This window comes from Macrobrachium nipponense, chromosome 22, assembly GCF_015104395.2.
Source record: "Macrobrachium nipponense isolate FS-2020 chromosome 22, ASM1510439v2, whole genome shotgun sequence".
NCBI lineage: Eukaryota > Metazoa > Arthropoda > Malacostraca > Decapoda > Palaemonidae > Macrobrachium > Macrobrachium nipponense.
The window spans coordinates 66,272,201-66,299,064 of NC_087213.1; the positions used below are offsets into that span (position 1 = coordinate 66,272,201).

The 26,864-nt window shown below is 36.8% G+C and overlaps 1 protein-coding gene across 4 annotated transcripts in view; it reads left to right on the forward strand.

Annotated features, from left to right (window-relative positions):
- The window catches only part of LOC135198766 (cartilage oligomeric matrix protein-like), a 109,337-nt gene that overhangs the window by 60,939 nt on the left and 21,534 nt on the right, over positions 1–26,864 (forward strand). For 2 of the 4 annotated variants that reach the window (XM_064226676.1, XM_064226677.1), the window contains exons 4-5: positions 20,694–20,832; positions 22,975–23,049. In XM_064226676.1, coding sequence (XP_064082746.1) covers positions 20,694–20,832; positions 22,975–23,049 — 214 coding nt within the window. The remainder of the gene's footprint in view (positions 1–20,693; positions 20,833–22,974; positions 23,050–26,864) is intronic. The other 2 variants (XM_064226678.1, XM_064226679.1) reach the window with 1 other exon arrangement.

Sequence of the window (26,864 nt, forward strand, 5' to 3'; positions counted from 1 at the left end):
GGCGTAGGACTTGCAACCTCATCTCAGAAGACTTTCTCTGAGAACAAAAAGGAAAAAATGTACGTTACACAATCCCAGTGGACACGTGACTAAAATATGTGACGCAAGAGCCAACAGGATATCATTAAACTAATGGGCTTCTAGCGCTTTCGTAGAATCAAAATACATCATCAGGGGACAGCAGCTGAAGGATGTCAAAGAGTAAAGCGTGTGTATGTGTGTTTGTGTATAGAGTCAAATTCTTTTAGTACTTGGATAATGATAATCTGTATGACTCTATTTATCCATAGCGTCAGCCCTTACGCAATATTTTGACTCACTCATAGCTCCCCACCCTAATGGAGTTGAAGCCATCATTGTATACTCTCCGTGTACGAAGTTACTCACTTCCTGCCTGTTCGTACCCACCTGTTATCCTGTCTCTTAGGACCATTTACGTCTTTTTAAAAGTCTCCAAGACACCCATGTGCGCTGCTGTACTCGTACTCTAGTCAGTCAGTTCAGGGTAGGCTTTTTTTTTTCGTATAAACATCCACAGCATGATGGAAATGCTGCCGAGTTCCAGAGAAGATAGAGTCGATAGCCAAAGAGATTGTGACGCCAGTCTTTTTACTTTATGATTTAGGTCAAACTACTGAAGAGATCGAGTGTCAACATTCATTTGTATTTTAGGAAATACGATTGTAAATTTCTTTATTTTTGTTTGTTTGGATGGTGTTTTGACGTTGCATGGAACCAGTGGTTATTCAGCAATGGGTCCAACGGCTTTACGTGACTTCCGAACTACGTCGAGAGTGAACTTCTATCACCAGAAATACACATCTCTCACTCCTCAATGGAATGGCCGAGTATCGAACTCGCGACCACCTAGGTGGGACACCAACACCATACCAACCACGCAAGAATGGCACAGTACTTTTGTTTGATTGAATAATGCCTCCACGTTCTGTGAAATTATTTATTTTCTGCGGGCGTACTCAGCCCATGTTAGTATTTCGAGTAAAGAAGAAATAAAGTATGATTTAGCATAAGTTTCTTTAATGGACAAACTGACATATTCTATTTGCCCTTCTATTGCAATCGAATGCAGTTCAATTCGTACCGTTCTGATACCCAAATAATTGAAGTCATTGTCCCATAACGAAGACATGTTGGTAAACAGATCTTTCTGAGCAGTTGATGGGGATAATTCAGCCTGACCCGTTCCTAATGCAGTAATGATAACAAGAATACTCTGTACCCAGGACTCAAGTCCCGCTCACGCAAACTTAACGTGCTTGGACGACCACAAAGCTGCTTTTAGATGAATTATCCAGTTACTGAAGTGCCACAATCCAGTGCCACGAAATAGCGCCGTAACAGGGAACAAGAGGGACGTGGAGTTGTGATCTTAACAGGTGGTGAACAGTAGGTCCACTCTTAAAAAGTTTTTTTTTTTTTTTTTAAGCTTCGACAGAGATGAACGTAAGTCATGAGAAGTGAAACAGGTGTGTATTAATGGGGCCAGCTGCGTTCGTTAACTTTTATGCCTTCACCTAAATTTTGGTTTGAGGTTCATAAGTAACGACCACTTTGAGTTACTGAGAGTCTTTCTCTCTCTCTCTCTCTCAGGAAGAAGAAGCAGGAGTGAGAATACTTTACAGTTTTACTCTCTCAGTATAAGAGGAGTAAGAATATTTTACTCTCTCTCTCTCTCTCTCTCTCAGGAAGAAGAAGCAGGAGTTAGAATATTTTAGTCTTTCTCTCTCTCAGAAGAAGATTAGGAATATTTTACTCTCTCTCTCTCTCTCTCTCTCTCTCTCTCAGGAGGAAGAACAACGAGTGAGAATATTTTAGTCTTTCTCTCTCTCAGAAGAAGAGTAAGAATATTTTACTCTCTCTCTCTCTCTCTCTCTCTCTCTCTCTCTCTCTCTCTCTCTCTCTCAAGAAGGAGAAGAAAAATAGAATATCCTAGTAAATTATATACAAATGGCGCCCGAATTCCTTCCCAAAATAAAAAGAATTCCCGACATCACGTAACAAGCGTGACGTCACAACGGACACAAATCTCCCGTGAGATTATCCCGATTGACATTTTATTTTATTAATGAATGACATTTTAATATATGAATGAAAATCTATAGAAAAAAATTTCGAGTAAGAGAGAAAAAGGAAAAAATGAACGGCATCTTCCAAGCAAGTGTTTTGCCTCCATGCGTCACGTACACACACACACACACACACACACACTCACTTACTTTCTGAATGGAGCGTCTCATCATATCCTGTAGCGTTGATCCCAGGGGCGTGTAGGAGTCTTGACGAGTATATTGTGGGCGCGAGGAATTTGTTTATGTATGCATATATTCTCACCCTGCCGCCCCCCCCCCCCCACCCCTTTTTTATACCGTGAATTTTTATGGGGCGCGATATGCAATATTCAAGGGGCTTCGATATCCTCAGAATGTGATGACGTGAGCCACACGTAGGTGAGTATTGCGCAAGTATGTATGTGTGTATGTATGTATGTTATATACACACATATATGTATATATATATATAATATATATATATATATATATATATATATATATATAAATATATATATATATATAAGAAATACTCACCAAAGTGTGGTTTCACGTCATCAAATTACGGGGATATGAGAATGTTGTGATATCTGAGAGAGAGAGAGAGAGAGATCAGTAGATGTCTGTAAAGTTTAATGTCTTTGTGAGTATAACATGGACATTGTATTTAAAAGTTTCATGAATGTTGTGTCTTTTATATACCTTAAGCGACCGTTTATTTTGATTCCTGATCTACATTTTTTTAATATATATAGATATACATATTATATTTATATAAATATCTATTATATATTATATTTACACATACACACACACACACACACACACACACACACACACACATATATATATATATATATATATATATATATATATATATATATATATATAAAATCCCAAGCTAAAGTACAGTAATTTATTCATCAGACGTACGATAATGAAAAGTTTGCGTTTGACAGTAAATGTTATCAGTGATTATAATCACTTCGCAAACGATCCCTGTGGCGTCGTAAAACCTTAACCCTTATTACAACCGACGACATACGAGTCCTAGACAACTGTTAGAATGTAGTCGTTAAGCGTCAAAATGGGTCGTTAAAGTCCCAAGTCATAAGTCATTTACGGGCCGTATCTCGTGAACGCATTCCTTGGCGGGAAGACAACAACGTACGATATCCCGATATCCCTGTTGATATTTTGCAGATCTTGATCCGAAGTGGGTGTTACTTTATACTGCAACTCCGGTTTCCTTCTGGGGTGATTCACCGTGTCCCACGTGCTGTCTTTAGCTAAGGTCTCGGTGCATGGCTTTCGTTACACACAACGTGAAATCTCGAACGAAATCGAAGAAGTACGAAAAACCTGAACTCGATCCCATGTCCTCCATCTTGCCACCTTGGATTATCATTTTCATCGGTACATGTACCTTAGAACTGATTTGATGGATGAACTCGTGCCTGTCACCTTGTGTTAATGTTTTCATATGTACGTACACCGAACGTACAAAGCTCGTGTTAAGCGCCTCAGCGGCGTGGTTGATATGGTATTAGCGATCCACCTCGCTGGTCGCGGGTTCGATTCTCGGCCATTCCATTGAGGAGTGAGAGATGTGTATTTCTGGTGAAAGAAGTTCACTCTCGACGTGGTTCGGAAGTCACGTAAAGCTGTTGGTCCCGTTGCTGAATAACCATGCAACGTAAAAGCACCATACAAACAAACAAAGTTCGTGTTAAATATAGGTATTCCAAGATTGACATTTTCTGATCTGCTGTGGTGCTATCGACCACCGACAAGGTTATTGTCTAGCGATCTAAATGTTAAAATTAGCAGATATAGTTTTGTGATAATTTTTTCCATCTTTTGCCTTCGTTTTGATATTTCCCTACCTTTTGTCTATTACTCTGTTCATTCTTTCATCGAGTTTATTCTGCATAAAACAGGTGCTATAGAAAATGCAAGCACATCAAAGATGAGGGAATGTAAACTGCGAACAGGCGTTGAGTCTAGTACATATATACGTCTGTGCCTGACCTAACCGTCTCTCTCTCTCTCTCTACATTTACTTCAGTTTAATGACTGACACGTTTCTAACAGTATTTTTGCAGCCAGTCTTGCTCTGTTCTGTACAGGTACAACAGGAACTGATAAAGAACAACTCTGCAAAAAACACACATTTGGTGAAATATGGAAGTCTTTCTGAAAATGGAACATCTGGCCTGAATTCGGGAATACATCGATATGGAAATCAGCTCATGTTTGGACCCACCCAAAAAATAGTTTTATTTTACTACATTTTTAAAAAATTATTCTTAGTATTTCCAAGGGTTTGATCATGCAGAATTTGCGACTTTGCTTTTAATATGATATGCCTAGCATGGTAATATGGTATGGCTGGGGCTTTCGACTTTTCCTGGCTCTAGAATTTTTCCTGGTGCTTGAATTCAAATTCAAATTATTGACATCGTTTAAACGGCTTGTCTGTATATGGTGGAGGGGATTCGCGACTTTTTTTTTTTTTTTTTAATACTAAACCCAGTGGTCTAGTTGACAATGTTCTTGTCCAGATTAATGTATGTATTTCTAGCCGACCTAAAAAAAAAACAAGGCGAAATAAAGATCCGCAAATCTTCACCTATATACCCCGCTCCCCGGGCCACAAGTCCCTAGAGCAGTGGTTCTCAACATGGGGGCGCGCCCCCCTAAGGGGACTTCAGCACTTTCCAGGGTAGGCGTGAGCCCATGGGAAAAATGTCAAATTCTCTAATTATATTCGTTAGTTTCCTATGGTCTACTACTCTATAGTTAGACTCGTTGGGCTGACTATGTTTTGTAATTATTGACCTCCTTCCCTATCCCTCGAAACCCCTTCTCTCTCTCTCTCTCTCTCTCTCTCTCTCTCTCTCTCTCTCTCTCTCTCTCTCTGTTTTTTAAATTTTCATTTAAATCTGGGAGGGAATTTTACTCATAGATGCAAGGGCGGGGTGGGGAAGGGGGATGGGGCGTGGAGGAAATGACCAATTCTTAAAGGGGGCGTGATAATAAAAAGGTTGAGAACCACTGCCCTAGAGAAACCGATATAACTTCCTTATGACAAAAGAACCGAGAAACCAGAATGCCTAACATTTACATTTGTCTTTGAAGTGTAACTATATCTGAGATTATCCCCTAGTGTGCCATGCTATTACCCCAGGGCTTACTCCAATTTTCCCTAGACTTTATTTGTACTCATCGTGTCTTTATTACGTTGCTTGGAGATCTTGTTTTTTATTAAGCTGGCCTTATGCCACACGGGCTATTGCTCATACAGCAGCCCTGTACAAATTTTCTTCTGGGCTCCGATATTGCCTTGGGCTTTCATTTTTTCTATCACTCCTATTTGCGCTTTCTAATTTTCTCAGGAATTTGGCATTTCCAAGCACTCATTTTTTCTAAGAATGGCTGTTCCCAAGCATTCCAGTTTCTAGGGTCTCACAATTTTTTCTAGGAACTGCTGTTCCCAATCATTCCAGTTTTTAGGGTCACACAATTTTTCTCCCAAAACCTAGATTTTTCCTGCGACTTAACGTTTTCGAAGCATTGCAGATTTTTCTTTAAGTCCTTTCCAGCATTCTTAGTTTTTCACAGACTTGATTTTTCAAAGATTTACAGTTTTTCTCGACTTTTAATTCTTCTAACATACGATTTTTTTTCTGCGGTGTAATTTCCCCTAAAACATTCCACTTTATCATAGGATAGAAAATTTCTGACCACGCTGATATTTCCATTGACTATACGATCAAAATGGTGTTTTTCATGTCATCTAATTTTTCTCATGAAGCTAATTTTTCACCCTTTTTCTCTTATCTTAAGTCATATTATCTTTTATTTATAATTCACATTGTTTTTAAATGTGATTCTTATGGAATCTTATAGAGTTTAACCCCTCCGTTAGATTTTGCATTTGATAAGCCAACACTGTCCACTTCTTTCAGTTAAGGAACCTGGATTATATCCTATTTGCTTAAACTGCATTTAAGATAATGGAACAATTCTCTACTTATTGAAGATTTGTGCTTGGCGATAATCAAAGAATATTGGTTGTTATATAACAAGCTTCCCAAAATGTGACCCATTTTCCTTCACAGATTATAATCAGTATCATTAAGGCTGTTCTTGATCTTCCTACTGTTACATAAATGGTGTTAGGGCTGTTGTTGCGTTTTGGCATTAACGGCAAAAAAAACTAATTGCATCTGACATCCCGTTGTCAGCAAGACGTCTTCATTATCCACTTGCTCATGCGCAGTGACCGATCCACGAGTGTTGGTGTTGCTTTGCGCAGTAAATCAGTTATGACATGTGAATGATCATGTGCGTGTGTGAATGAATACACTTGGCGTTTTCTTGTCTATCGCCTCTAGAAGCTGGCGAACTTCCCGCATCTGAGAGCCTGGCATTTGCTTGGGCGGGTGCGTTCGTTTGGGAAGAATGTCAGCGGAGTCAACCCCGAATTGTTGCAAACGTTCACGAAGCTTCTATGATACGTCATTCGTTTGTAGTATGTGTAGGGACATTTTCCCGCCTTTTTTTCACTTGTGTTTGTTTATTTACTTTAATTGTGTGCTATTTTTATTATGTCAGTTGCGAGACCATATTTAGGACAGATAACGGAAATTTTGTAGATGGAAGCCACGCGTCGGTAGTTTTCCCTGGCTTAGAAAATCATTCGCCCAATGATGTGTGAAAATGACTATAGGTTCTCCTTGTCAGTTACGCAGGTATAGTTCGCATAGATCTGAGACAGATATGGGAGGTCAAACGTATTGAAGTATGCCAGTAGTTCTAACTGGGAGGCGTGCCCCCTAGAGGGGTGAGGGGTGGCGTTAGCAATTTCCAGGGTAGGCGGGAGCACTAAAGAAAACTTTAAAAAAATTCTCCAATAATTATATTTGAAAAAATGCACAAGTGTCGCCTTTTAACGGTAGTTTCCTATAGGACACTTTCATCACCTGCGATTTGAGCGAACACCTTCGTAACACGAGCGTATGGATTAGGAAAATGTAATGAACGAGACAAATAAACAGCTGCAATTGCCATGCTGAATTCAGAGTGGAAACGGAATCTGGAATGATAACCAGTGGCATCAATTTGCGCTCGAAATCAATCTGAAATGAAGTGTATGGAAGTATGTATGGATATTGTTCATAAATAATTTTCTACGTTAGTTTTTTGTTACTTAGCACATTATAACATCAGTTCGTTCCGTAGGTGTCTCGCGCCTTATTGCCACCCACTGTCGCTTACAAATTCTATCATTTTATTTGATTTAAACAAACTTCTAGACTTTCATTTAGATAAACTTCTACAGTTCAGATAAACTTCTACAATTTAATTTAGATAGACTTCTGTAATTCAGAAAAAATTCTTTTTTAATTCGGAAAAACTTCTGTTTTCATTTAGATAAACATCTATAATTCAGATAATCTTCTACAATTTAATTTAGATTGACTTCTATAATACAGATAAACTTCGACAATTTAATTTAGATAGACTTCTATAATTCAGGTAAACTTGTTTTAATTTAGATAAACTTCTATAATTCAGATAAACTTCTGTGTTTGAATTTAGATAAACTTCTATAATTCAGATACTCTTCTGTAATTCAATTTAGATAAACTTCTATAATTCAGATAAACTTCTATTGTTTAAATAAACTTTTATTATTTAATTTAGATAACTTCTATAATTCAGATGATCGTTTATATTTTAGTTTAGATAAATTTCTATGTTTTGATTCAGATAAACTTCTATATTTTAATCTAGATAAACTTCTATAATTCAGATAAACTTCTATAATTTAATTGAGATAAGCTACTATAATTCAGATAAACATCTATGAATTTGATAAACGTCTGTAATTCAGATAAACATATATGAATTAGATAAGCTTTTATACTTTAATTTAAATAAACTTCTATAATTCTAGATAAACTTCAATAATTAAGATAAACTTCTGTAATCAGGTAAACTTCTATAATTCAGATAAACTTCTATAGTTCAGATAAACTTATGTCATTTAATTTAGATAAACTTCTATAATTCAGATAAACTTTATATTTTAATTAAGATAAACTGCTATAATTCAGATAAGCTTCTATGTTTTAATTTAGATAAACTTCTATAATTCAGATAAACTTCTATAATTTAATTTAGATAAACTTCAATAATACAGATAAACATCTGTATTTTAATTTAGATAAACTTCTATAATTCAGATAAACTTCTATATTTTAATTTAGATAAACGTTTATAATTCATATAAACATATCTTTTAATTTAGATAACTTTATAATTCAGATAAACTTCTATAATTTAATTTAGATAAACTTCTGTAATTCAGATAAACGTCTGTATTTTAATTTAGGTAAACTTCTATAATTGAGAGTTTTAATTTCGATAAACTTCCCTAATTCAGATAAACTTCTATAGTTCAATTTAGATAACTTCTAAAATTCTCAATAATATAAACCTTCTATAATTCCATATGGATAAACCTTCTATAAATTCCAAATAGTCTGCTATAATTCCAATAGTCTTCTATAATTCAAATAAACTTGTATAATTCCAATAGTCTTCTAAAATTCAGATAAACTTCTATAATTCAGATAAACCTCTATAATTCCAATAGTCTTCTATAATTCAAATAAACTTGTATAATTCCAATAGTCTTCTAAAATTCAGATAAATTTGTATGAATTAGATAAACTTCTATACTTTAATTTAGATAAATTTGTATAATACAGGTATATAAACTTCTATAATTCAGATAAGCTTTTGTATTTTAATTTTAGATAAATTTATATAATTCAGATAAACTTGTGTGTTTTAATTTAGATAAACTCGTATAATTTAGGTGAACTTCTGTAATTCAAATAAACTTCTAGATTTTAATTTAGATGAACTTCTATATTTTAATTTAGATAAACTTCTATGATTAAAATATTCCGGCATTTGTTGATAGTCTTTTTCGATGCTTTCTTGTGTATAAGTTGCTTTGCCAGTGAGATGACATTTTTTAGTATCGAAGGTCATTTTGAGTGTCAATGGACTTGATAGCTTCTGAATTCCATATAGTTTCCTTGGGTTCTTTTAACACCGTTAAAGATAAAGGACAATTATATCTATAATATATGTATATATATTTATAATATATACATATATGTGTGTGTGTGTGTGAGCGAGTGAGTGGTGTGTGTACAAACGCAAACACACACGCAAGCATATGTATATATATATATATATGTATATATATATATATATATATATATATATATATATAATATATATATATATATATACCTATATATATATATATATATATATATGTGTGTGTGTGTGTGAGTGTGTGTTTGCGCTTGTACACACTCACTCATTCGCTCGCACACACACACACACGACATATATATGTGTATATATATATATATAATATATATAAGCATCTATTATAGATATAATTGTCCTTTATCTTTAACGGTGTCAAAAGAACCCAAGAAGATTATATGGAATTCAGAAGCTATCAAGTTCATTTGACACTCAAAATGACCGATACTAAAAAATGTCATCTCACTGGTAAAGCAGCTTATACACAAGAAAATACCACAGCAAAAAAAAAAAAAAAAAAAAAAAAAACTGCGTAAGATGAAATATGAGAACATTTTTCTACGCTGATGATTTACATAAAACATGTTTACTTATTCAAATGTATGTTCTGCATTCTTTTGAAGAATAATCACCCCACATCCTTTATTTGCGTTTGTTTAAATTCCCACTTTTTTGTTTCAACATCTCAAATACGAGTACTATGTCTGTTGAACAAATGAAAAAAGAAACTTGAAATTCACTAGCTAGCTAACTGTGAAACAGAAGAAATGAGTTTTGAAATGCTTTGTGATTTATAGATAATGAATGTAAATTTAATTTTATCTTCCTTCGTTAATGGAATTTATTTACTTGTGTCGTATTTATTTGTTGCTGCGCAGTACTTTAGAAAAATAGAATTCCTACATCATTTTTTAAGTTTTTTCTCGTGAATGTTGGTCGTTTGGACAGAAATTAAATATCAGTATAAATAACATTATAGATAAATATTAATATAGATAATTAACAATATATATAAATGTCGTAATAGATTTATAACAATGTAAATAAAAATCAGAATAGATAAATAACAATATGAATATATATCAATATAAATAACAACATGAATAAATAACAGTATAGATAAATACTAATAATATAAATAGACAACAACATAGATAAATAACAATATAAATAATTACCAAAGTAGATAAATAACAATATAAACAAACCTCAATATAATTTAGATAGATAACAATTATGAATAGGTATCAACACAGGTAAATGGCAAATTAAATAAATATCGGTAAAGATGAATAACAAAATAAAGTATCAATATAGGTAAATAATTGTATAGATAGATATCACTATAAATTAACAGCTTGAGTGAGAAAATAAACATCGGTACAAATAAACAAATTCTTAACAAAAAAAATACGAAGAAAAAAGAAAATCGAGATGCACCCACTTCGAGGAAAGGTCAAAGTAAGGTCACCAGATTACGCACTGTTTTGCTCGTGCCTCGTGACTCGAGAGCCGGTTAGGTCTCTTAGTATTTGTCTATTTTTCCTATGAAAAACATTTAGGAAATCAAAATAACATTCCTTAGAATTGAGGGATGTGATTTTTCGCTTTTTTGTGACTAATTTTAGTTTTCTTTATTCTTATATTAACGGTTTTCCAGGCCTCACTGTGATCCATTATTATTTTTCTGCAAAAGGAAACTATTCCGTCCGCACTTTTTCTGTCCGCCCTCAGATCTTGCAAACTACTGAGGCTAAAGGGGTGCAAATTGGTACGTTGATCATCTACCCTCCAATCATCAAACATACCAAATTGCAGCTTTCTAGCCTCAGTAGTTTTTATTTTATTTAAGGTTATAGTTAGCCATGATCGTGCGTCTGTCAAGGCAACAACACCGGTTACCACGGCCGGCTGAGAGTTTCATGGGCCGCGGCTCAGACAGAAAACTCGATAGGGTCGAAGAATTTACGGTGTATTTTTACTTGTTTTTAATTCCAAATCATTAAGCTTTGTTCTAAGTATCTCCGTGGTTTGGTTAGTCTTATATTAGCAAAGAAGTAATTCAGAAACAAAAAATAATAGGATTTTTGTTATGGCGTATCTGATGTCTTCCCTTTATTTTTATATCCGTGTCGTTCAAGATACCATCAGCAACATTAATACCAGTCACAATTATATGTTGATTCGCCTAATACTTACACCAGATACGTTTCCTCCCTGAGACGTTTATTGTTTTGCTAGAGCACTTTTAAACAATGCCCACTGCGCGAAAAAGAGCCCAAAAGAGGCGATTGTTATCATCCGAAGCTATGAAAGTCACTCTTGCGAAACTGGAGCAGGTTGCCCGTCGCCACCGCCGAAAATTGTCGTTGGACATATGCTTAATCCAGTCTGCGATCCCTCCTGTTTGGACAGCTGACTTATCAATATTCCGCAGGAGACCTTCTCCACTTTCTCTGTCCACTACAAAGGGGGATCAACCTTCTTGACCCTTGAACTCTCTCTCTCTCTCTCTCTCTCTCTCTCTCTCTCTCTCTCTCTCTCTCTCTCTCTCTTGTCCATTACAAATGGGACCAAGTTTTGTAACCTATCATATCTATTTCTTTCTTTCTCGTCCACCACAAAGGGAACCAACCTTCTCTTCTCTCTCTCTCTCTCTCTCTCTCTCTCTCTCTCTTCTAACCTCCTTCCTCCTCCTCCTTCTCACTCCTCCTCCTCCTCCCCTCCTCTTCTACTCCTTCCTCCTCTACTCCTCCTCTCTCCCCTCCCTCCTCCTCCTTCTCTCTCCGTCTCCTCCTCCTCCTCCTCCTCCTCCTCCTCCGTTGAACCATCTACCATCTTCAAAAACGAGGGGGCCTCTTAGCCTGCTGCGTTCAGTTGGCAATTTCGCCTTTATTTTGGTGTAGTATCTTTGCCTTGAACTACTGGCGCGTTCAGTTGACTTTTGGACCGGGCGCTCGGCGTCTCGCGTTTCTCAGACAGGTGTGAGGCCACCAATAATGTTGCTTCTCTAAGGTTGCTTGTATGGTGTCCGGATCCTGTCACTGACGTAAGAGCAGCTGTTTGGTAGTCCGTTTGGGTACACTTTATCGCAGATTTGCTCAGTGTAAACAGAGTTTTTCAACCGTCAGTATTTTTGGACTATTACGTAGGTTTGTAATTGACCGTTTAGTCTTGACATTTTTAAAATATTTCCTGAACTTTTCACGTTATTTCTGTTCAAAGTTTCTTCCTTTTCATTATAATACCAGATTATTTCATCAGTTAATGACAATAACACTTTGCCAGAATTTCATTTGAGCTGATTATTTTCAGTTGTAATTCAGAATTCTGTGACAGAATTGACCAATTTTGTACACTGTCAATGATTCGTCATTCCTTTTGAATTAAATTCATTAGTTTTTCCCAGTTTTGAAATCTGCAACCTTTTAAGCTAAGAGCTACACCAATTTTTTTCTAGACAAATAAATAGCATAGCGAGTACGAACGGAAAGGTGAAGATGTCTTTCTCTAGTGATTAACACGAAAAGGTGCTTTACTTTAAAACAGTTACTCTCTCTCTCTCTCTCTCTCTCTCTCTCTCTCTCTCTCTCCTTGCTTTCCATTGCTCCTCCCTTCTCCTCTCTCTCTCAAGCTTTATTGCTCCAAGCTGAAGATGTATTTCTCGCCAGTAATTAACAAGAAATTTTGCTTTACATTAAAACCGTTACTTAATATTCTCTCTCTCTCTCTCTCTCTCTCTCTCTCTCTCTCTCTCTCTCTCTCTCTCTCTCTCTCTCTCTCTCTAACGAAGAGGGTTTCCCCTTTTGCTTTTCTTGCTCCATAATCTCTTCATCAGGGTCGATTCTCCTCGGATCCCCTAATCTGATTCTCATGGTCGATGCCCATGCCCTCGTTCACCCATTGCAGTTGCCCCCTTAGTAGCTAGGGTCAACGACCCGTTGTGTTTATTCACCCTGACAACAACTGTTTTTCTTTCTTGCGCCCGAAACACCATTCCTGTTCCTGTTAGGATCCTCAAAAGGACGCTTTCATCTCCTTGACCCGAATCTTCTCCTCCTTAATATTTCTTTCTATCCGCGTTTTTTGCACCAGCAAAGTTTTGGCCCTATGGGGCAATTTGATACCCTTAACAGGGACCCCGTCCTTCCCGCTGACCTTAATCTTTTCCTCGTTTTCCTCAGCGGGAGGATCACGTGGTGACTGACCTTTCTCGAAAACAAGACGAGAAAGTGAAGAAGAAGAAGAAGAAGAGTTTGTTTTGCTCCTTCGAGGATCTGGGGTAGTGGGAATGACGGAAAAGCGCCCCGCCGAGGGAAGTGTCTTATTATCTCATAATATCCACACAGAATCTTGACCGAGTAAGCAAATGACAGGACTTGGTAACAGAAAGAAAAACAAGGTCACTGTTGATACAAGGAAATATGGATCTCGTGGGAAATGTTAGCTTTCTTAACTGTTCAACGCCCACAATTTCACAATGCGAGCAGCGGCACTGACACTGATTGCTGGTTACAAATTGCTAACACGGTAGTTTAACGCGCATCTTGACTAGCAAGGAATTAAGAAAATATTGAATGAATACGTGGATGGAAAGGAATAGGCGATTAACGCTTGGGGGCAAAGAAGTTTTGACAGCCTTACTCCTTCAGTGTTTGGGTTCGATGTCCTCCACTTGAATTTTAGCGTAGGATGTGATCTGTCCTTATATAATAGGAAGAAAAGTAGGATGTCATATTCAGTTTGATATTATCATCATTATTGAAATCAACGGTTCTCTTGCTATTTGGAAAAGTAAAATTCTTTAATTGGATGGAATTTTCAGTTGACAAAATGAGATTTAATTATAAGGTACATTTAAGAAAAAAAAAGAGATCTGTTAAGATAGTGGGTATAACATGAATTTTACTTTATTATTTGTGTGGGGGGGGATGGGGTAGGGGAAAGCTGAAATGTAGCTACTTTCAGTTTTTTTCCTAATGATTCCTAATACTTTATCACCGGTTTTCAATAATAATAATAATACAGTTACTGTAGTTTTAAAGTGTGAAGTATCATTTCCATTTTCAAAATTTAATATTTTTTCATACCAAAATTTGGGGGCTTATGACTTGATATATCAGTGAGAAATTGCTTGATATATCAATAAAATTACTTGTTATATCAAGAAAAAAAGACTTGGTATATCAGTACAAAATAACTTGATATATTAATAAAATTACATGCTATATCAATAAGAAATTAATATATCAATAAAAAACTTGATATATCAATGAAAAATTACTTGTTGTATCTTTGGAAAATTACTTGTTATATCTTTGGAAAATTACTTGTTATATCACTAAAATAATCACTTGATATATAAAAGAATTACTTGACATATCAAGTCTTATTTAAATATTGATCATGAGTTACGAGATGAAACAGAAATGGGAAAAAGGTGTATTTTTTATGTACATGTTCTCTCTCTCTCTCTCTCTCTCTCTCTCTCTCTCTCTCTCTCTCTCTCTCTCTCTCTCGTGGTTATAATCCGAGGGACCTGCTCTCGCTTCCCAGACCGGAAGAAGGGGCGAATATTCGCTTTCCTTAAAATCAATATACTTCTGTTGACCTTAGCTGTGATTTAGGTGCCCAGTTGTTGGTCGGCCGTAGTAGTAGTAGTAGTAGGAGAGAGAGAGAGAGAGAGAGAGAGAGAGAGAGAGAGAGAGAGAGAGAGAGAGAGAGAGAGAGAGAGAGAGAGAGAGAGAGAGAGAGAGAGAGAGAGAAAGTATTCCTCGACGAGGTGATGCTCACTCCACCTGGGCGAAACCATTTGCAAAGCAATCCGATTCTCCACCCATCGATATGCATTTACGGTTGCATAATCTCCCAGCTAAACAAAAATCTCTCTCTCTCTCTCTCTCTCTCTCTCTCTCTCTCTCTCTCTCTCCATGAAGAACTGTTTGCTCAAGAAGACAGCTTTGAAGAAAGACGATGATTTAAGAGAACGACTGTAGTAGAGTGATTGGTTATCGAGGCGACAGACGCTGTTTGCAGTTCATGAATGTAATAGACGTTCATTCTGTTCTTCATCAGTAGACTCAGGTTTGTCCTGGCTTGAAATAATTGTTCCTGAGTCCCTTTTCGTCTTGTTATTTTCATCGTTTTACTTTCTTCTTCTTCTTCTTCTTCTTCTTCTTCTTCTTCTTCTTCTTCTTCTTTCGTGTGAACTGCCGTTTCCAGTTAAGTTTTCTGCCAGAGTTTCTTCGCACATTTTTTCATGAGAAAAATGTCCTCTTTGGTTTAAGAATCTACGATGAATATTCCTTTTACATTTTGAATTCTGTATCTGATAAGTGATATAAAAATGAATACGTATTTTCTTTACTGAAAACGAACCTTCTTGAAATTTGAGATCCATAAATTGAATACAATTTCTTTTCATTTATCTTTGTGACCGTAGGTAGACCATAGTTGTGAAGAAATCCTCTCCACATTTATTTTCCATGTGACTGTTTTTCTTCATTAATTTCTACTTAATCACGCCATTATGATGTCTATTGTTTCTACAAGAACATTAGATCAGAACAGGATTAACCCTGGATCATAAGGCCTAACAGACCTGGGCCGTAGAGTTTGACCCCATTCTCGTCGTGTTTGCGTGGGAGGTTCACATGTTTATATTCCGCCCAGTGTGTACACCCCTTGCCGGAATAAAACACAGTACACTACGAAAAAAAAAACTCAATACAATAAACAAATAAACCAGGGGCCTCCGTTAGGCAGCACTCGTGTACCATTCGTAGTTTCTCATTTAACTTTGTTTGGTTAGAGAGCATCGCAGCAGAAGTGTTGAGGTCACCCAAAGCAATTTTCGTTCCATTTTACGCGGAACAGATGGGCTGAGGTGGTTACACAAAGTCCGTAGGAGAGCCTTATCTCGCGGCACATGTACAGAATATGAAGCTCTTCTGCGCCGTGCCTTATGCAAATAGCAATCATGCGAAAGTGCAAAATTTTATTTCCCTCCTACGCGCACGAGTGGTGTTGCAATGATTCTCCCTTGCTCCTCTTTAGCTATTCTTCTTCAGAACTACAAAGGGCTCGAATTATTATCAGTGTCCGTCTCGTCCCTCTTCCTCTTCCTCTTCTTCCTCTTCTTCCTCTTCTCCTCAAGACATTGTCTTTCTTGTGTAAACACAGCAGTCCCTCTTAATCAAACTTGTCGCGTTTTACTTGAGGGTCTTGGGCGGATATAAACCCTAATAAACATTGGCGAGCTGATATGCTACATCGTAGTCAGGGCGAGTTCCGACCTCAAAGTCAAGTAAACAAAGTCCTGATCGTCCAATGGGAGTCAGCCTTTTACCGGTCAGTTCTTAGAATATAGAAGAGTGTCTCTTCGATTTCAGTAAGAGTTCATGTAAGATCAACATAGAAATTTACAATAGAATTTCCTCACTTGACAGACGACAGAATGTCGCAGGAAAAATGACTAAAGATTGACCTGTGAGATGTTCGTTGTGGTACTTGGTATTCAGCTGTCTGTTTAGTTACACCAGAAGCAGATAGTTATAGGTAAAAAGTATTGTTTTTAAAAATCATTAATATTGAACAGCGTTAACCTTAATGAAACCCTTTATCTTTAAAAAGAAACTTGAATATTTTCAGTCAATTTAAATTTATGTATCCATTAAAAATCGACCTGCTGTGTTGAAAAATCTATACTGTTTTTTTCCATCTGTCCATCCGCCTGTGGTGTTTTCGCATGGTAACACTGCGTCCCGGGCTTTGAATAGTTACGCTATGTGTACGTTTTAGGTAAATTAAAGGATATCTGGGTGTACATTTGCAACTGAAAAGTTTTTTTAATAATATACTGAATGCGAATTACACCGTTAATATTCGAAATAGGATATTATTCAAAGGCCGGGACAGTGTTACCATGCGCAAACACTGCAGGCGGATGGACAGATGGAGAAAAACAGTATAGTCTTAAAGAACAGCTCATTAGCCATTTTTTGCGACAATAACAACTTATAGCCAGCACACTGGTCCTGAAGCAAAACTGAAACTACGTTGAGAATTTGTTATCTCTAGAGAAGAAGAATTCATTTGCCATTCTAGTAAACGGAAGAAAGTAAACAAATCGGATGAATTTTATGAATATAGATCTCATTCATAATTAACAGATTGGGCCAATTCCCGTACAAAGTTGCTTTTATCATTTCAGTAAAGAATTTCAAAAGATTTCAAATTCTGTTATATATAAATTCCATTGTCTTTCAAAAGAAATTTTATTTGTCACATTTATGAAATCAGTAGCCTTTAGAAGGAATTTCAACTTTTACATTTACAAAATCCTTCATATTTAAAAATAAAGATTAAAAATACATTTTAAAATTTTATATTTATGAAAGCCTTAATCTTTAAAAATAAATTTTCACTTACTTTTATAGAATCCTTAATCTTTGGAAATAGTTTTTAAAGTTTTACATTTATGAAAGTCTTAGTATTTAAAAAAGAAATTTTGAATTATACATTTATGAAATCCTTTACTTTAAAAAAAAATATTTTTTACATTTATGAAACCCTTTATCTTTAAAAAGAAATTTTAAATTTTACATGTATGAAACCATTTACCTTTAAAAAATAACTTAATTTTTACATTTATGAAACTCTTTCTCTTTGAAACCAAATTTGAACTTTTACATTTATGAAACCCTTTATCTTTAAAAACAATTTTAACTTTTACATTTATGAAACTCATTATCTTTAAAACGAAATTTGACTTTTACATTTATGAAACCCTTTATCTTTAAAAAAATTTAACTTTTACATTTATGAAACCCTTTATCTTCGAAAAGAAATTTTAAATTAAACATTTATGAAACCCTTTATCTTTAAAAAGAAACTTGAACATTTACAATCAATTTAACTTTATGTATCAATTAAAAATCGACCTGCCGTATAGAAAAATCTAGTCTGAAGGAACAGCTCATTAACAATTTCATTTTTTTTTTCCGACACTGACAATGTATTAAAAGACAATCATTATAGTATAAACAACAATGTCTCGCATAACAACAATATGATCGGCATATTGTCAAATAACAATTATCATTATATAAGCAATTCACACTCTGTAAAGTTTCACATTAAAAGCTTCAGTTCTTTGAGTTGCGTAATTATAGTGAGTTATAAAAAACTTGTCGAATTATGAAGAATCTGTCGTCTTTTCAAGTTGAACTAATGACATCACATACACAAGTCTGTGTGTGTGTGTGTGAGAGAGAGAGAGAGAGAGAGAGAGAGAGAGAGAGAGAGAGAGAGAGAGAGAGAGAGAGAGAGAGAGAGAGAGAGAAAAAAAAATTTTTTAATAAGAACTTAGAAAAAAATCTGACGAGTTTCTCGGTTTCAAAAAAAATTTTCCCATAAATGTAGAATGAGACAAAATTCAGTGTTACAATTTTTTTCCCATTGTTAATCATTGCAGTTTTTACTAGTGCACATTGATATAAAAAAAAATCTTGCTCCAGTCTCGTGGTATGTGATTATACAAACCCATAAAACTATTTATGTACATTATGAACGTCTGCTTTGATTATTTGAAAGTCAGTCACCGTGAGGCTTGATTGATTTGACGCTATTGCCTGGCATAACACAAACAATGGCTATCGACACCAAAAGATAATGAAAGAATTCGCCGGAATAACTCCTCATACTTGAGGAGGAAATCATGTAGTGTCCGCGCAGAGGAAAGAATGAAACTAGTGGGAAAATGGGCAAAGTGGATAAAAAAAAATCTAGCATGGGAATAAAGAAGACGAAATAAACGATCGAAACATCTGAGAAAGGAAGGCTCATATCCGAGCTGAGCGCCTCAGTAGCGTGATCGGTATGGTCTTGACATGCCACCTCGGTGGCCACGAGTTCGATTCGCGGCCATTCCATTGAGGTGTTAGAGAAGTGTATTTCTGGTGACAGAAGTTCACTCTCGACATGGTTCGGAAGTCACTTAAAGCCGTTGGTCCCGTTGCTGAATAACCACTGGTTCCATGCATCGTCAAAACCCCATACAAACAAACGTATCCGAGCTGAATGAAACCCAGAAGGAAAGATGGAGACAAAACGAGCAATAGTGACGCCGAAAAAACACGCGATTCAGGATGTTGACAGTGTCAACACGGCGCTGGCATTCCACGGTGCCCCTTGTTGATATGTATCCCATGTAACCCACCAACACACCCCTCACCCTCTCCCCAAACGGCACTCGCAGTTTGCTTGAAGGAGGACCTACTATCTGTCCTCTGTGCTCAGCACATCCTTTCAAGTATTCCGGTCTTGTCTTTGCTTCCTTAAAAGGTTTTAAACAGCTGATACAACTCGAAGAGACAACTTACTTAGCCTTTACTTGACATGCTTTGGCGTCTGTGCTTTGCAGCTAATTTAATTCTGGATTAGGTTTATTTAACGGTAGGGACGCTAAACATATATATCATTTCAATGAAGCATTACTGGTAAACAAAACTACGGTGCCAGTAAAGTTTTTTTTTCTCTCTCTCTCCTTCGGTAACATTAATCATAAACAAATGGTTAATGAGATACAAATTTCATGGCAGGTACAGTAAACATATCATTGCAATGATGCATTACTGATAAGCAAAACTACGCTGGGAGTAGAGTTTCATAATAATTTTTTTCTTTCCTTCATCAGCACAGTGATTAATCAGAAAATTTTTAGAGCCAATATTCTTAATACCAGATTTATTTATTTATTTATTTATTTTTATAAATTTGGCTTCTGGTGTATTCTTCATGGTAGTCAAGGGGCATATGCTATTCCTAGTGTAAGTTCTGGAAAAAAAAAAAAAATCCCATTTGAATCAAAATTTCTCAACAACTACAAGATTGTCAGTACTCAGGTAATGCCTCTGTTGTTAACTGTAATCGAATTGTTTAATATTTTTCATAATTTAGAAGAGCATTCTGTCATTGTACAAAAGACTTTTTTCCAAATGTGCAGATTGTTTTCTTCATTTGTGTGACTCTTCCTACACAAACCATTATCAGGAACACTTGAGCAGATGACTAATCCTTCTGCAGGGGCAATATCCAGGTACAGCCTTCAAATCTCCTTCCCCCGTAGGGGGTTATTGCCGTCAGTGCACCTCATGTGGTGTACTGTAGGCATTACTCAAGGTTATTCGCAGCGTGCCTTCGGCCCCTAGCTGCAACCCCTTTCGTTCCTTTTACTGTACCTCCTTTTATATACTCTTTCTTCCATCTTATTTTCCGCCCTCTCCTAACATTACTTCATGGTACAGCTGCTTTGAGGTTTGCCTCCTGTTACACCTTTCAAACCTTTTACTGTCACTTTCTACTTCAGCCATCAATAGCCCCATAGGTCCGAGTGCTTGGCCTTTGGCCTAAATTCCATGTTCACTTCAATTCAATTCAAATCTCCTCGTTTCCTAATTAACTGCTGTTTCCCTTCCTTGCCAGTACCGGGAGCGACACCTCGACGTATCCGTGGACTGGGAGACGACCGTCCTCCGACTCCTGGAGAAGCTGGGTTGCCCTACTGACGAAGAGACGGGATCCGTCCAGGCACAGGCTAATGAGGTCTATACCTACAGACGAGGTATTGTCGCCGTTGGCTTCTGTTCATTAACATTTTTAATCTAAAGGCCATAAACCAGATTTTCAAAATTTTTCCTTACTGATGTTCTGTACCTATTTTGTACTTAAAAACCTTTAAGTTTTTTTATTAATCCTGGATGGTGTTAATTATTTAAATGATCTCTAATTGCACTGCATAAACGTTTCATTAAATCTAAAATAATAATGTTTTAACCGTAAAGTACCTAAATATGTTTTTGCACTTTCTTTAAAGTGAGTAAATATTTAAAGATAATGAGATTAAATTCAAAGTAAAACATCCACAGATCAAAGAGTGTCAGTTCTCAGAAAGACTCCACCGCGAAAATAAATCTTTTTCAATATTCATTTCTAAAAATAAAAAGTATTTTGTTTTTGTTGTTGTCTTGGAAAATATCCTAAAGGCTTCGATTTTAATTGTTCAAAATCACGAGTAAGACTGACTTTGCAAGAAGAATGTAGAATTGGAAAATAAGAGACAATCCACTGATTTTGTTGCTACATCAGTTGTTCTGGATGCTGCTGTTCTGAGACACTCTTTGATTTATAAGACTTCACCTCTTCTAACAATCCGTACTTTTATCAATAGCTATTAAGGTAAAGGAGATTCTTCATTATAAGTGTATCTAAACTGTCCATAGATATTAGGTTAAGAGTCATTCATTATATTAGATGGACTGCTCTCTTACACTTGATACAGTTTTCCCTTTACTACAATCTTCTGCAGTTACAACCTTTAGAGTGAATTCGAGGTTTTGGAGGTTTCTGTTCGTGCTGTGATTGTATCTAACAAGGACTGGTTACCTCGTTTAACTTGAATTTGTTACACTAACAGGGTTATAAGGTTGATGCATTCTTTAGAAGAGATTTTCTGCTAGTTAATTGGGTTACGGGTTCTTGTCTTGGATTAAGATGGAATAAGGTTACCCTCCTTTAGCTTTAACATTCATTTTCCCTTTCCCTTTATTTGTTTTGCTTCCTAAAGATAGAACATTTTTAAAGAATCGTGCAGAAGGTAGATTAAAGTTAATGCTTATGCACTAGTACCATAGCATCAGCCTTCATAACAAAGTGTGAACACTGAATTTGTCCTTATAAGATTTTTTCTTGACAAGCCCCTGGAACAAGAAGGCCCATCTCACGTCACAGTAAGTGGATGAAATTGACTAGATCCAAGACCCAGTTCTTCCTTGCAGACAACTTGTTGGTCTTGCAGTGACTTGGAGACCTTTCATTTTGACAATAGATTGATCCATCGTCAGTTTAAGAGACAACCAATTTTCTCTTTCTGTCTGTACAGCTAGCTAGTCTTGGCACCATTTCATTTGAATTTCGGTTCCTTGACATATTCATTATACTTGATTTTAGGATAACTGTAAATCAATACCTTTGAGCAGAGCAAAGATTCTGTCTTATTGGGGAGCCTCCAGTCCTAAATCGGAAGATGAAGATTCAAGAATTCACTATGAGGGTTGTGGAAACCTTATTAGCATCTGTCTGGAGTTACATTAAAGGAACTCTTTTTCTTTTTGCATCTTTCATTCTTCCCATATTCTTCACAGTGCATGTTTTTTTTTACAATGATTTGCCTGATTTCCCTCACATACATGATAACGTCACCCAAGATTTAAGTTTTCTTGAAGGCAATGACTGCATCTTTACGTACAACACTTTCTGAGTATTTCACCCTCATAACACACTACAAATAAGGTCTTCCATGAGTTCTTTTGGTTTTTCGTAGTATTGAGTCATGCATCTGGCCCCTCATGACGTGTAGTGGCACAGTTGTTCTTGCTTCGGTAAGCCATGAATGCCATCTGTGGCTACCATCACTACCACAGCCACTCTGAGGTTGCCTCTCCAGTTGTAAGATGTAGGAACATCCACAGTTGTCACATAACCATACTACCACTGTACATGAGCCATTGTGTAACTTTTCAAAACAAAAATACAGTAGTGTTATAGTTGAGGAACTACACCAAAATGTAGCCATACAGTAGACGGGGCAGAGACAGTCGTTCCTCAGGGTGGTGATGGCTAGTGTGACTGAATCTTCCTTGAGGTGAGACTGGCCGTGACTGAGCCTTCCTCTCTCTCCCTCTCTCCTCCCATCGCCACCCAAAAGCTGTGAGGTGTCAGAACCTACAGTACGGGGAACCTTGTCCCACTTTCACGCAGCCCATCACCCTTCGTGACCGAGGTAAGGCCCAGGCACCAAAGTCTCTCTCTCTCTGTCTCTCTCTGCCGCCGCTTCTCCTGAGGAAGGCCCAAGTGACTGGCTGTCTCCACACAGTAATGGCTGTACTCACTAAGAAGACTTGCTTCTACCTCTTAGAGCAATTATTTGCACACAAGGTATCATTCTCGCATGTGGTATACCGTATATCTTGCTCACCGAAGTTTCTTTAGCTATAAACCAAAGGTTAACTGCCAGGTGACATTCAACTGTCTTTGTTTTAAATGTCATTTGAAAATGCTACATTTTTCTGTGATGATAATATTGTACTTCAGGTTCAGAGTAGTAAGTTCTGTTTCATCTAATTCTTACTATTAACAACTTATTTCAGGCCAAGAGTGAATAAAATTTCCTTTTAATCTTAGTAGAAGCATGAATCAATTCGTGTGTGATAATCAGTAGTTCTTGTAAGATATTCAAGAGACGAGTTTTTTCCAGCATGTAACCCATCAGAGTATAGTGTAGGAAGTAGTTACAAGACCGTTGATTGTATGTAACTGCAGTCTGTTCAAATAACCTTCTTGTTGATCTAAGTAATTGTTTAGCACTGGTATCATCTACAGTTTAGTTTAATAGCTTAGAAACTCTAAGCATGCGAAAACTAACTTTTTGCCATTTCTTGTTATGGCCAATGATTGCATCTAACATGACAACCAATTTATAACTTGCCGAGCCTGAATTTTGTAAAGCGCACCTCCAGTTTTCAGTAGCTTTTGTGTTGTAAGAACTGAAATGGAAACAAGGCATCCATGGAGTGGTCCACGAAAAGTTGAATTGTACCTGCAACAATGCACAGTTTTATATCTGTATTGTTAGTCTTGAGTTGCGCCCGTTTTCTTTAGCACTTCTCCTGTGATGGTTGTGTCCACAAATCTTGAAATGCTTTGCATTGTATGTAGTAATTATTCCAAGAAATTTGATTAACTGAATTTGTATCACAAAACTGTTGTTGAAAGTGGTGCTTCTCTGGTAAGTTTTAATAAGAGCATTATATCTCTGTCAGTCTGTGCATACATTCATACAAAAGTGTTTGAAGGTATTAGACTGAACAGTATGAGTTCATGCAAGAAGAAAATGGCGTTTATTTGTACAAGAGCTTAACCTTGCTGTAAACTTTTCTAAGTCTACCACCGATCCACTTACACAAAAATGTAAGCTATTTTGCTCTACACTGATAGTGAAATATCCGCTAAAAATTTGGGTATGTTGTGTGGTGGGGTCAGTAGTGCGTAACAGGTGGATTATGGGAATATCACTGCTTGAGAGATTGGAAAATGATGAAATAAGAAGAAGGGCAGGCTTAGTAAAGATTACAGAGGTGATAAGAGAGTCACGATTGAGATGGTATGGTCATGTGTTGAGGATGGAAGACGAGGAGGGAGTGAAGAGGGTTTGGGAGGAACCTGTTAGAGGAAGAAAATCGAGAGGGAGTCAGAGAATTAGATGGCGAGATAAAGTGAAGGAAGATATGGAGAGAAGAGGTTTGGTGGAGGATGATGCCCTTGATAGAAGGCAGTGGAGAAGGCGCATCAGGCAACCGACCCCTTTATGTAGGGATAATGGTGGGAAAGAAGATCAGTAGTACGTAAAAGCGCAGTGGCATGTTGAGTTTTATACCAAGAAATTTTTAATTTCTTGAGGACGAACGGATCCAGAAACCTACCTATCAAGAAGCGTCAGGATGATGGAAGATAAAGATAAAAAAGAACCTTCATTGTTTTGTCACTTGTCAGTAAATGGACTTAAGGAATCTATTCCATATATGAATAGTAATTTATTGTGGTTCATTGCACCTCTTCCTAAACATTGCAAGGATTAGATTCCTCATCATGAACGAAAATACTTGGATTTTTCGAATCTTTCCTAGATAGTGACCCCAAAGGGTTTTAACCCGGTATGTCTCCACCTTTGCGGCTTGTTCAGTACAAGCCCATTTGGGGATGACCGTAAAGACATAAACAAAATACTGTAAATATCATCAAGATAATGACCCCAAGAAATATAAGTCCTAGATAACGACCCCTGAAAACCCTTGTTGGTCACCAGGGGGTCACTATTTAGGAGAGATCCCTTCCTAATTTTATTGTTGGATTCTTAATTCAAAGAAAACTGATACGAAAACAAAAATGTCAGAATTTTTCGTAATACGAACAAAACCAAATGACCCTATTATCATGACACTTGTGACAAAGCGAAATACTGTAAATAATAGAAAACAAACCCCCCCTCCTCCTCCCCACATAGACAAAGCGAGGTAAATATTTGGTTGTATGATTCATTTTGATCGTGACCTCAGTTGCAAATCTTTAGAAAAACTTAAGACATGCGAAGATGTTATCACAAGAAAGCACAAGTGAAAAAAATGTGGTCGTCGAAAGTAACGGGACCTGCACCAACTTGGATGTTTCTCCCAGATCGTGTTGTTTTTGACTTAACATTGGCCGGGGTAAGTAAGTAATTACAGGATTAGAAGGATTTTGTCGTCCTTTAACACCAGGATACCCCTGTTGAAGCCAAGAGGGCCGTTATTTGCCCTGCCCGTACTCAGCTGTCGAGAACTCCCATGTCCATTTAGAAGAGGAGTGAATAGTTTAATCCTTTTGATTATATGTGCTTATATGGATGTTTATTCTACAAACGCTTACGTAAATATAAGGAAAGAGAGTAGCTGCCATGGCCATAGCCTTGGGGAGTACCAGCGAGATTATCTTATTCTGCTCGAACCCGGATAAAGACAGCTGTGAAAAAGTATTTGGAAAGTTAATGGAGAAAATGAATGTACGTAGACTCGTAAAAAGAAAGCGGACATATCACAAGGTCTGCCTAAGGAGTAAGAGTGGATGGTAGCACAAAGGCCAGCTTCATCGACCAGAAGCGCGATAGTTTATATAAATCAAGACAAGCAAAAAGAGCCAAAGTGAATATGGAAGGTATTCCACTTTGACTCGTATAGCAAGTACACCAAAGAAAAGTCTGCAGCAGGATCTCAATTGAATAGGTCTAAGAAGGGCATTGAGATAGAACGCCGTATCGACTGGAGTACAGAAAGTGACGTAGAATTACAGTATAGTTTGAAAGCATGTGATGAGGAATTACAGTACGTGAATGTAATAAAGCATGCGAAATGCTAGTATACAAATGTAGGAAAACAACGTTACGAGGAATTACATAGCATGTGAATCTGGAAAAATGCACGTGACAAGTTAAAGTATAGGGGTGTTGGAGGTGTATTATTAAGGTGATTTGATTACTTTGCATTGCGTAGAATTTCAAAGCCTTCACTTCAGTTTACTTCGTGGTGACGAATGCATATCTGCCTGCCTCTGGTGCTGTGGTTCGCAAGCTGCCTGCCCAAGCACATTTGACGATGCCTGAAGTAGTAGAACTAAAGCAGTAGAGACGCCAGATGCCATGAAAGCACGTCGTTCATGTGAGGTCATCTCATGAGTCTTTGGAGACTTTTACACCTTATTCTGTTGAGCATTTCCTCGCCAAAAAATACTTCTTCGTGTGGAACGCAGGCCTCAGACCATGGAATAAAATATTCCTTTAAAATCTTGAAAATAAAAGATGCTTTGAATCCAGGAAACCAACTTCCATCTGCATTTTAAATTTGAATGATAAATTGTCATATTAAACCAGGATTTTTGATAGGAAATGCCCTTGTTTCTATGCCAAGTAGCAAAGCATTCTCCTGCTTTTGTACCTAATTACAGTCACCCACACAGTTCTGTACTTGTTCGAACGTAGTAGGCTTTCTTATATGCAATTAGTCAAAG